We start from the raw sequence: 13,271 nt of genomic DNA on the forward strand, positions 1-13,271 counted from the left end.
TGGAGAACGTTACATACTACTAACATGTTTTGCTCCCAGATAAGGTGAGTTATTGCTCAAAATTCATATATTAGAAAAAGCTTGTTCAAGTCCACCACCAGTGTTGTTTAAATGGCTATTGTACTCATTACACAGATGTGGAGACTATAGACCTTTTCAAAGTTGTAAACATAAACACATAAGTTTGATTCCTGTTGCAATGAATGTGAATGACATCAGCTGACAGGAAGCTACCAAGGACCAAGGCTGTTGCCTAGCAATGGAATTCAATTTAAAGGCCCATACTGCCACATAACAGTTGATAATACTTCAATACCAACATGCAAGATAAAGTTTACCCAGTGGACTCAGCAAAGTTTATCTCGTCATGTTTAAACCCTCTACTCTCAGCAAACAAACAAACAAACGAACATACACAAAGGCACACACACCTCTGCCTCATTAAGCTAACTAAGCAGTTATCCTCAGGAAGAAAGGTGAGCTGGAGCTATATTCTGCCATTTATAAACTACCTCCCCAAATTAGCCAGGTCCCCTGTGAGGAGAGCTGGGAAACTTGACACTGAAAATGCACATGTGGATCCACAGGCAACCTAGCTCAGTGCTTTGAAAGGGAAGAAACACGTAACTTCAATGTCCTGTGGTGCTGTTTTCTGTGACGATAGCATTGTCCTATTGTTCACAGACTTTTAGTTTTGTGTTAGTCAATTGTTAAAGTTCTTGATCCTTTTTTAACTAGATTTTTTTGATCTAAAGTGCTTGTATTGAATTTAATGGTTGTTAGCTCAGAGCTCATGCATAAAAAATAACATTTAACCAACAGTGCAACATGCAAAATAACCTTGACAAAGAGGCAACACACATGGAAGATTTTTTCTTCTCTATTGGTTATGATTGTGGACAGTCTAATTAATACCATGCGTTTTTGTGTACACATGCAACCTCAAGGGAGCATGCAAATATTCTTTATGGGTAAATGGCCACATCACAGTTACTCTGCATTCAATTAATCAGAGTGAGGAAACCACAGAGAGGCTCGCACAAGGCACAAATTCTTCAATGATTTCAAGTCTAATAAGGCTGTAAACAAATCACACCCCCATTTTCATGTAGCACAACCCAATGTTTTACTCATGAGAATACACATATTCTATAAGGAAACCTGTAACCTCACCCCTTTTATCAAAATAGTCGCAGTCATTAATATTGACTAAGAACCTCGACCGCTCTATTTTCTGTTATAATCTGTTTTGTTTTTAGTCACTCAACAGCATTCACTGTGGCTTTCAAAATATATTCCACATAATGACGGAGAGTAGACAGGTTAACAGAAAGCCTTTTAGGAACATTTGCTGCTAATTAGCTCATCAAAACACATGCCAGCATCACAGAGTGACACTAACTCCACTGCCACTATTATCTCAGTATTTACTGTAAATGAAGGAAATATCCACTGGGACAAGAGTGAAGGTCATAAGTTTAAAAGCACCAATAATAGTTAAAATACTACAAATTCATATTTTGAAGAAGGTTGTAAAATGGCGCATTTTTACCATAAAATATGGTATGTGCTGTAGGTTGTACACTACGACAATTATTGCATCAAGTGCAGGGATTTCTGTCTTTTGAAACCCACTTTCTGGTCTGTTTTTGCCCCAGATCTCACCACCCATCGGGATTTCCAAATCCTCTCATCCCCCCAGCTCGCCTCCTTGCATTTTCAGTTGCTCAGCAGTGGATAGTGTTGCTATGAGTCAGTGAATGGCAGCATATAACATTTTGTTCTCAAAATGAAAATGACAAAGCATCATTATAACAATATTATTTTGCATGCTGGCATATCAGTTCTAGACTTGAGAATTTCTATGAACCTCACTTCTACTATTACAAGGAAGCCATTTATTATTATCAGTTTCAATAAAATTTGCTGATATAAAGTGTGAAGGGAATAAACGTTCAGTGAACCAGACATAAATTCTATAATGCCTAAATTATTAACCTTCTACTGCACACATTATTATACCATCATTGGAAAGAATTTGCACATATTTATTGGTTGTATTTTACATTAAAAGCAGGGCACGTAGTATAAGACAGCAAATCTCTGCTAAAGGAGGAAGGTTGTGGTGGTGGACAGGTCCCAAAACACAGGACTTTTACCCGGGCGACTGGGGTTCATCTCCTGTTGCTGTTCATCTCCCGGACGTACTAAGCCAAACCACAACCTTTTCCTAATCCTAACCAAGTCGTTTTGATGCCTAACCCTAATCGTCACCTTTTGTAGCCTAAAACTGGTCACATAACAGTAGTTTTGGTTCCTAAACTTAACTGACACCAAAAGCAACCGTCGCGACCCACTTCCATTTGTTGTTTCGTAAGATATCATTTGAATTTTTGTATATAACTTTTCATACCATATCCTCCCGTTGATGAGAGTACATTGAATTAACGTATTACATTTTTGAGGATTTTTTTTTGCCATATAGCAACACTGCAACAACAGATAACTTATATTCAAATTTCTTATGAAATGAAACATGAAATTCATAGTAGTATCGCTACATTACATCCATCCAGTTATCCATGTAATTTGTACAAAGATCCCACTCGGAACTACACGGTACCGGAACCACCCGTCTGTTCCATGGTCACGTCTGGTTCATGTATTTGAAAGACAAGAAAATCAAATCCACTGACTATAGTTCCATTGTCGCACAATGACAACAATTGATACAATATTTAGATTATAAAAACTGGTCATAAGTCAAAAGCTTTCAGTTCTCTTTCAGTGTTTTTCAAATGCAGTAGAGATATGAAAATTGGATTGATTAGCTCTCCTTCAGGGGACTCAAGTTCATCGACAATGTGGGAAAGAGTTAAGGCTGAATCCGAATGTCCTCCCTGCGGACTGAGCCCCCACAGTCGTACTGTGACGTGTTCACTGTCATCACCTCAAATCTGCGAGGGCGAGAGACTGCAAATAAGCTGATGATAGATGCACCTCCAGTCTGTTCCACTTGTTGCTGTGGAAACGTTTGAGCGACAACAACAATAATGTAGCCCCCATGGTGATCGCTGCAGAACTCGCCTTTGGTTTTTTGGCCATATTTACTGTATATATATATATATATATATATATATATATATATATATATATATATATATATATATATATATATTTGGCATTGCACTGCACAGCTGTTATAGGGTATACTGCAATAATAAAATAATAAAATACATCTTTATTATCTCTATAGCCTGTTCTTCTACATGTTTCTGTACCATGATGCGGTTGAATATTATTTCTGGCCTAAATGATTCAAGTAACACTCTTCTTCAGACTTCAGTCTAAGACCTTGGGGGATTTAGATTTCATATGACCTTATCCAAGTCGCCTTCATATTCAGTTAAACAATGCCACACCTTCTATAGAAAGACCAATCACTGTTCAAGTTTACTTTTCAGGAAGTTGCAAAGAAAGGAAAACCTATCACACTTTTTCTTTGTCTGGGGTTCTTTGTGCTGAACAGGCTGCAGTTGGAAACATTATTTATATGTGTAAAGCTGCGTTTCAGACAAAACTGTATTATAAGCCATGATAATACCACCCCCTTATACCTAGCGGAGACCAATATAAAAACATATCTGTGCTCATGAGCAGTGATCATAAGCTTTGTCACTCATTGTGTTTTTTAGTATTTTAGTATTTGGAGAGATGCAAGAACATCACATCACTAAAACTTTAAATGTTATATGTTTTTGCAGATGATTTTTAGTGTTTGCTTTTGTGAAATACGTTTGTTAAAGAGGACCTATCATGCTTTTCCGTCTTTTCTGACCTATTGATGTAGTTATAATGTTTTATAGTCATGTTAAATAATACCAAAGAGTCAAATAATGAAGTACTTGCATTGAGACATGAGCCCTGCCAACGGTCTGGGTCGGCTGTGCTCAGCTCTGAATGCTAGGTTATTGGTTGTCATTAGTGATTTCTTGGATTTCCGGAACTTGTCTACGTAGAAGAATCCTGACTTCCCTATAGGTCATGCTGCTACACTCAGGCTCAAACTGTAAGCAGTAAGTTCGGCCACTTATATGCTTTTTTGGTGTTGATTTTGGAAGGTAACCTGTTAAAGCATGTTGCGCAGCTAACGTGGCTAACTTCCATATAGACGGTGTTTTCAGCTGCTGAGGTAACTGATTCTGTATATCGTGAGGGGCACAACATTTCCCGGTACACAGCATAAACAGTTCAATCACAGCAGAGCAGACCAGCCGACCAATCAGAGCACGGGGGTGGGGGGAAGCTCAGACAGAGCCTGCCACACAGAGGTGCTGCACGGGTGTTGCGAAATATAATGTTTTTTTTTAAAGCTCAAATCATGTTAACCAGGGCTATTCAATTAATTTGGAAATGATCCAAAATGGGGGGCCGGAAAAATATGAGCATCCCATTAATCTGTATTGTAAAACACTACAGCTAAAAGTAAGTGATAGGCCAACACAAAGTGCAACAACCTTGTCGAAAAACCATCCTTATTAAATTAACAAACCTGTTAACCAGAGGTTACTCAATTATTGGACTAAAGTACAAGTTTGAGGCTCTAGCATAAGAGGGCATCTTTAAGTCATAATGCATGAATGTATATCAAGTTGTCTCTCCGTTGATTTCCAGATTTTAGTAATAATTTGGCAATCATTCTCTTCCTCTGTTTTCACACCCCACCCATATGGGACTCTGAACAAGATCAATCAAATGCAAATACTGTTAGATACAGGTCTGCTTTGAAGTCATCAATCCTCTGTAAAAGCTGTTGGTGAGCCTTTGTCTCATATTTGACCTGATGTCATATTAAATACTGTATATAAGGAGCATCCACATGTTTCCCTTCCTTGTTATCGACAGTTAATCATAGCTATAGGGGCTGAAATAACCTGCCCCTCCTCTAGCAGAGGTGGAGGGTAGCATCCCCCATGCCCTCCCCTCCCCTCCTATCCCTGTTATAATAGCCCCATTGGGAGCAGCTTAGCCTGTCCACTTCATGTTTCCCATTTAGTGGTTATAACCCTGATGGGGATGTTTAAGGATGGGAAGCCTTAACGCCCCCATTTGTTTTCCTGTAGGTAATCGATGGCAGACTCAGGGTTACAGCTAATGTGATTTATGTGTCCTATTTCCACTGTTATGCTTCATGTACAAATTGTCTTTGGTGATGTAAATTCCCCAATCTTTTTGCAACTTGCTGACATTGAATCCCAACTGACAAACCCAAGCAATTAATCCATGTTTGTGTCCAATCTCTTTGTTGTTTTTTTTTCTGCTAACACCTGCAAATCCTGACACGTTGAATGTTGTGACACTGATTCTTCGCCTAACACTCATCTCTCTGCAGAACGATGACAAAGAAACATTTCACCTACATTCTGTGTCTTGTCAGGCATTTTTATTGGGTTTCATGTGGCCTTCACTCTTAACTCTTAAAGAAATAATTTACTACAAAATTTTCGCTTAAACTTGTACTCCATAAGAATTGAGATATATCTTGTTTTTAGCGGCATCTTTGGCATTAAGATTTAATTGCAGGCTATTTTGTTCTTTTGTGATCCTAATTTAAATACACACACACACACACACACACACACACACACACACACACACACACACACACACACACACACACACACACACACACACACACACACACACACACACACACACACTAAAAGCCTGACTCAGAAGTTCCTGATTTCCAAATACAAGTGAACACAGGATAACCGTTAGTTACAATCTGGGCAGACAGACCAACCGCTTTCAGCAGCGTCACTAACATGGGGGCTTATTTACATCCATCCAATGTCGCCACAGACACATATATTGGAATACTCGTGCTTTCATTATAGGGTCATTTGATCAGTCACCAATGTTTTAACTTATTCTTTGATAGATAGTAACTTAAAAGGCAATTAAATAGATGATAACTTTAATTTTTTGTTTTCATCAACAACATATATATTTTCATAGACTAACTTATTTTTCCTTTTTCAGCTGTATATGGCATCTGCACACATTATGTTCAGATACTGAGCAAGACATATTTTCAGCATAAATGACCACTCCAAAATATATGTAAACAGACACCCATTGTGGAGAAAAGGGAAATAAATGTATACTAGTAATTGTCCACTCTACATTAAAATTTGCAGAAAAATATACAACATGCAAACAGGCTACACTTTTCATCTGAACACAATGCCCATATTGCTGTGACACAGACCTGGATTGCAATCGGCAAATTATCTCTTTAAGTAATTCTAAACAGCCTATTCATTTAGTGATTCATGCCCTTGCAATTATGGCACTATCTGCAGCACGTAGGTGCACATTAATATCTCCCCACGGTTTTGTTCCGGTGGAACATTAACACAGTAAACATGGATTGTGTTAGGGAAATGGTGTGATGGTCTTTAAAGGTTACACAAGAACCCCAATCATCAAATGGGCATACTGTGATTTTATTAGACAGACATAGTCCAAACATAGCTTTGTAAACATCAGTAAAAAGGGAACAGGAACAATAGGCTTCTGATTGAACCAGCAGTTGCAATCAGCCAAAAGAAGAAACTGCATTTGAAGTTGAAAGCCTAGTAATCTTACTAAGATGGCAAGGTGTCATTTGTTTTTACTCCTGTGGAAATGTTTGAGAAAACACATTTAACACATTATCACGTTCAAGGTGCAGCTTGCTTTGTTGAATTTCTTCCATGATACCTTTTCTGGCAAGATGAGAAACCATGTTTCTCAAGCTGCTGCTCTTGGTTGTCAAGGGAACATTTTTGAAAATGGAGTGGGTTATGCTCTGAGAAAGCATGCTCAAATTTTTGCATAAAGGCAAATACCTAATTTAAAGGCAAAGAGATGAACTGAACATTTTATTTAAAAAGCAACAATTAGATTTTTTTTTGCTCTAACAAGACACAGATCTGAGTTGTGTGGACACAGACATCAGATTTCTTTCATATGTGGTCCTGAATCTGATATCTGATAACTGGCCATGCGACTGCTGTGACAATGGTCATATCGGAATTCACGTGTTTTTCTGCATCATACTTCACTGTGCCGGTACTGTAGACTGTATAAAACATGGACATAGTCTCTGTGACATCACCCATAGGTTTCTGAAGAGCCAAAATTAAGTTTAATGTGGGTGGCTCTGGCCATTGCCAACTTGGCAGCGCCAGTGAACAACTAACTGATGGATCCAGTGACTGGATAGCTAGCCTGACTAGCTCAATCCACTTGTTCATATAAAAATCAAACACAGAAAATATTTTATCACCGTCTCTGTTGTGCAGTTTGTTTGAAAAAAAAAATGCAGTGTGCCCTGTGTTGCTGGTAACGTTAGCTCTTAGGAAAATGGAAAGTGATCTCTATCTGGTTATCTTTGCGACAGCCGCACTAACAATATCACTTGGGAACGCCCTGTAATGTGAGCGTATGAAGCCAGGATGAGAAGGTCACAGCGTAGCCACTCCATGGCTATATATTTTTAGAGAATGGAGTTGGTGTCATAATTATCTGGTATCAGTTTTGTGTGTTAGCCTGCCTGGTGCGTTACCGTAATGAGGCAATGTGTTGTCCAGCAGTCAAGGACAGTCCGTTGTGGGATTCTGAGCACAGCCTGATTGAAGAAGCAGAGAGGACAGAGGAGGACAGACAGGACTCCTAGATGCACTGTTGTTGGCTAAAATCTCATAAATCATAAAATATAGTCCTGTGTTGGTGTAATAGCATAATTACATTATTCAGGACTGAGAACTTTGACACACACTAACTGTAATTAACCATAAACCTGTGCATAAATCCGCTCCATCTTAAAAAGACATAAGAGACGATGATGTAATTTCCTCGACACTCATGAATAATAAACACAGGGTGAAGGAAGACAAAAGGTGAAATGCTGAGCATGTATAAATGAAGATATTCAGCAGGTGTGAATAAAAGTCCAGATTAACTGTCATTTTTAATGGCAAGGTTATCATAGTTCTGGACTCCGTTGTGTATTACAAAAGGCATGTAAATGAAGATATAAATTATAGATTAGTGGATGAGAGGTAGGAGGAATAACAAAGTGGATGATAGAGGTGTTGTACAGTATCATCTCTCAAACTGATTTTCGGGAGGAGTGAAACTATTGAGATCACAGGACTGTTCCCTTGTGTTACAGGTGAGCCAGCCACTCATTAACATTTACAATTCAGCCATTTAGCTAACACTGTTACCTAGAGTGACTTTGAGCAAATGAGTGAGCAGCCATGTAGCAGTTTAGAGTCTTGCTCAAGGACACATGGCTGTTAATGGGTAAGCAGCCTGTCACAGGGATCAGACCTGTGACCTTTCATTACACAATGAGTTTTCTAACCACCAGGGCCACCTTCTCTTACAATCTGTTATATGCGGTGCAGTAATATTTAAGCAGCAGTTGGTATTCATGTGTTTTATAACAAAACATAAAATAAATGTTGTGGACTTTTTGCAAAAGAGGATCTAACTCATCACTCCTCCTTACAGGCTCAATTGTGGCTGATAAATCCAGAGGAAATAGTCCACAAGAAAGCAGCTTGGCAAATGGCTTTTTTTGCTTGAGAGACATGAAGCCTCCATATGCTGCCATGACAAAGACATGATTGAAATCCCAAACAGCCATGATGGTGGCTGTCAGTTGATCCACAGCTGGTAAATCTGTAACCAGATCCATTCAAGACTGTAAAATCTACATGATTTATTGCAATTATGTTTAGTTGTCATTACACAATTGGATGAAAAGTGCAGCCACACTGCATAGAAAACCAATACTTTTGACTCCTCAACTGTAATTCATGAAATGAGCAGTTAATGGCTTCATACTGTAGTAATGAACCCGTTGAGTTCCTCTGAGGAAGGATTATTGCTAATTGGCCCAGCTGGATAAACATAGCTAGTGTTGTTAGCATACTGCATGACAGAGAAAACACACCAACCTTTCCCCACCTTAGTACATTTTTTTTATGTATTGTCTGCCGGTCCAGGCAATATTACACCTCAGAGGAATAAAAATGTTCCCTTGACATTTAGTCCCCACGCACATTACCTGCTCTCTTTTTTTCTCTTCTCATCATGTCACTCAGACCTTAATCCTGTTTTTTTTCTCATTTGCTCCCCCGACATCTACCTCCCCATCTCCCCTTGCCCCTCATCTCTTTTGGTGTCCGGCCCCATCTCAGGCACCTGATTCACTACTCTGTTAGTGGATCAATAGAAAGGCTCTCTGTCAGGAGGAGCCACTGCACCCCCCTTCATGTCTCCCCAGACTGCAGACACACAGCCTGCTGAGAAGCTGGCTTTTTACATCCCATAGTGAAGAGCATCTCCTCTCCTCTCTCCCCTCCCATATAAACTCTTTGGATCACTTTTCATATCTGCACCTCAAACCAGTTAAAGAGGAGAAAATGTACAGTGTCTTAATGGGCTTCTCAAAGAAGCAGGAAACAGGGGCTCTTTCTGGGAGCCAAAGAAGAAACAGCCCGAGAAAATAGGATATCAGCACAGGACACAATGTGAAAAAAGAGAGGGATGTGAGAGGGGGGGAAAAAGGGTGAGAGGGAAGTTGTGCATTCAGCTAAGCTGCAAAAGGCTGGCTCGTCCTCCCTCCCCCCTCTCCCCGCCTTTCTCCACCCCCTGGAAAAGTGTTCTGTCTCTCTCTCTACCTCTTTTCTCTCTCCCTCTCTCTGCAGCTGTGGTCTGCTGAGCGTCACCTCCACACAGCAAGTGCCTTTACTTGAGCAGAAGAGGGAGAAGGAAGAGGAGGGAAGCTGCAAGAGAGCTTATCCCTGGAGAGTGTCTGAACGCATCTCTCTGACTTCGCAGAGAGGGCTGAGAGGTGCACAGAGGCAGACGGACAGAGGCAGGCAGTGTCGGATCACAACGCTGGTGGTGTTGGCAGAGCATGCTGAGTGGAGGCAGGGGAATCCACTGGCGCTGTTGATGCCGGTGTCCCTGGCAAAAGCTGCTTGAGCAGGAGACAGAAAACGGAGCAGCAGCCAGGATCTCGCCAGGGGGACAGCATTTTACAGCGACAACGGAGCGTGGAGACAGCCGAAATCTGCACACACACACACACACACACACACACACTCACACACACACACACTGGAAAACGCACTTACCACAGCTGAGTGGGGAAGGACAGTCAGAAACACGCTGCATTTAAAAGATTCACTACAACACTTCTTCTGAAAACGCACAAACTTACACAGATACAAAATGTTGCATTTTCTCGCCCATGGATGCTGTATGATGGAGAAGAAAACTTCTGGAGAGGGAATTCTCTTTTAAGCCGGACTTGCTGCAGAGATATTTCCACTAAGAATAACTTTCTCTTTTGGGGGGAGTTTTAAACCCTCTATAAGCACAAACAAGATAACCTCTATTCTTTGTTGCAGAAATTGAGAGCGGTCTTTGTGACCATTAAGATGCCTGCTCGTGATTCTGTCTCAGCAGTAAGTGGATTATGACGGCAATGTTTTGGGATTTCTCTTTTGCTTGAAAAAAAAAGAAGAAGAGAGAAATATATCTATGAATGGTGGATTTAAGTCTGTCAGGGAAAGAAAGGATCCTGTGCATTTTCTCCTCTCTTCTCCTGTGGATTACAGATGGGCTTTGTGATCTCCCAGTGCAGTCTCATGGATGATCGCTCGCTGCCAGTCATTAGGATAAAGTACAAAGAGGGAGACAAGTGAGTATTCAGCTAGATTTTTATCTCTGAAGGCTTAAGCTTGTATGAAAACAAGGGTGTTGGAAATTAATCTGGAATGAGAACACATCGAAGCAGATTTTTCTTTTTCTATTTTTAATAACAGAAAATGCAACTCCAACACTCCTGTGTTGTGTTTGAGGAGTGACTATCAGGGTGTTAAAGGTAGACACACATCCTGAGATTTATTCATTTTTACAACAGCAAACCTGTATGTTTACAGACCATTTGCCAATGAACATAATTTACTAAATGAGGGGTACTGTCTACTTGGCAGGTGGCTTGGGCACAAGTGGAGATTGATTGAAGTGATCTGTGTGAATCCTATTAATGCATCCTGGACTGCGGCCAAGGCAGAAGCAATGGAGAGGAACACCGCTGTCTAGCAGCAATATTTGATCTGCACCCTTACTGGACAAACTGAGCATCTCCCTCCCGCTTCAACAACACTCCTCCTCCTACTTCTCTTCTCACTCAGGCAAGTATGGTACCTCCACCTCCCACCAACAAGCCCCATGTGTGCCTGTCTACCATCCTGATCATGAGCAGCATGGCGCTGATTGATGCCTACCTGGTGGAGCAGAACCACGGGCCACGCAAGATTGGCATCTGCATCATGGTGATGGTGGGAGACATCTGCTTCCTAATCGTCCTGCGTTACGTGGCGGTGTGGGTGGGTGCTGAAGTACGCACGGCAAAGCGAGGCTACGCCATGATCCTTTGGTTCCTTTACATCTTTGTGCTGGAGATCAAGGTCTACTTTGTGTATCAGAACTACAAGGCAGACAGGAAGAGCCTGGACGCTCTCGCAAGGAAAGCGTTGACGTTGCTGCTGTCCATTTGCATCCCAGTGCTGTTTGTGGTGCTGGTTGCTATCGATCATATGGAGTATGTCCGCGCTTTCAAGAAGCGTGAGGAGATCCGCAATCGTCTCTTCTGGGTGGTGGTGGACTTGCTGGACATACTGGACATCCAAGCCAACCTGTGGGAGCCTCAAAAGAAGGGGCTTCCTTTGTGGGCAGAGGGTCTGATGTTCTTCTATTGCTACATCTTGCTGCTTGTGCTGCCCTGTGTGTCCTTAAGTGAGATCAGCATGCAGGGCATCAACATTGTGCCCCACAAGATGCTTCTGTACCCCATCCTCAGCCTGGTGACCATCAACATCATCACCCTCTTCATCCGCGGGGGGAACATGATTCTATACAGAGACGCCAGGGTTTCTGGGATCCTGATAGGAAAGAACATCCTGGCCATCATCCTAAAGACCTGCAGCTTTGTGCAGTACAGAAGACAGTTGCAGAATGCTTCTCCTGCCTTCGGAATGGAGCTGCAGAAAAACTCGGTGGCCCACGCTCGCCCTGCTCCGACCCCTCCTCAAGTGGTCATGCAGGACCAGACGCCCCTCCCTGAGGTGACCACGTGTGAACACACATGACAAAATGGTGAGGTGAATCCTGAAGATGTCAAAATGAATACCCTCAGGACGCTGGCAGGGCATATCCTTCACACCCTTTAGGGCATGTGATCACACAGGAGATCATGATTTCCACTGATGCTTAATGGTACATGGGACACTACAGACACTTAGTGAGGATAGAGCAGTGCTGTGTCCAAAGCTGTCATTGAGCAAAATACAGTATAACTTGTGACTTTGTTAAAGCATTTCATCCAGTGAATTCTGTGTATTTTTTCTAATTGTACAAAAGATTAAAAAAAAGGCAAATACTGCAATATTAGAGGATATATTTTTGAATTGTGTGTGTTGCATTCTAATCTTAAACTTAAGGGTCTGTGTGCTGTGGTGTGCATTTCTGTTGCTCGAATGTTCTTAGTAGTCGAGGGCACTTCAAAGTCAGGAGGAGCAACCAGTGGGGGAATCAAAGTATGAAAATAACAGTTAAAGCTTTCTCTTGAAAGAAGTGTGTTTTTTTATATGTGATTCTTTGATAAAGTATTGTGTACAAGATAAAGGCTTTCTTGCTCTTTCGCTGTCTGTAAAAGTTTTTGTTCATGAAGTAATTTTAAAGTTATTGGACCAATTGAGCTTATTGCACTTTTTAATTCAAATTCAGCAGCAGCAGTCTTTAAATTAACCTCGGTTACAAAAGAAAATAGACAATGATTTTTTTTCGGTCTGGTTCAATCTACAATTAGAGACTACTTAATTGCTGAAGTGGTGCCTTTGCAATGTCATTCATCTTGAGTGTGATTGTAATAATCTAGGCTGCTTATTTTACACGAACATTTGAAATAAATTCTCTGTGCAGTTAGGAACTGTTTGATCACTGTAAAGAGTGACTTTGATTCCGAAGCCATAGGACAAAATACACAGCCAAAGGGCAACACTGCAGATGGATAAATGATTTCCAAATAGGGAAACCTGTTTAATATCCTCCTCAGGCGCTCAGTGACTATCTGTGCTTGTGTTTAGTGGCAGTGGCAGATCTTTGTAAGCACTGTCATTTTGTTCTTCACACAAAAG

The 13,271-nt window shown here is 41.0% G+C and overlaps 1 protein-coding gene across 1 annotated transcript; it reads left to right on the forward strand.

The window, feature by feature from the left end:
* Nucleotides 1–11,273: 11,273 nt before the first annotated feature.
* On the forward strand, nucleotides 11,274–12,224 carry LOC310954072 (transmembrane protein 121; the record flags this gene model as incomplete). The annotated part of the gene is made up of 1 exon (XM_083923371.1): nucleotides 11,274–12,224. The coding sequence occupies one exon, from the start codon at nucleotides 11,274–11,276 to the stop codon at nucleotides 12,222–12,224; it is 951 nt and encodes a 316-aa protein (XP_083779497.1).
* Between the last annotated feature and the right edge of the window lie 1,047 nt (nucleotides 12,225–13,271).

The sequence above is a fragment of the Echiichthys vipera genome (genome assembly GCF_963691815.1).
Source record: "Echiichthys vipera genome assembly, chromosome: 11".
In the NCBI taxonomy this organism is placed as follows: domain Eukaryota; kingdom Metazoa; phylum Chordata; class Actinopteri; order Perciformes; family Trachinidae; genus Echiichthys; species Echiichthys vipera.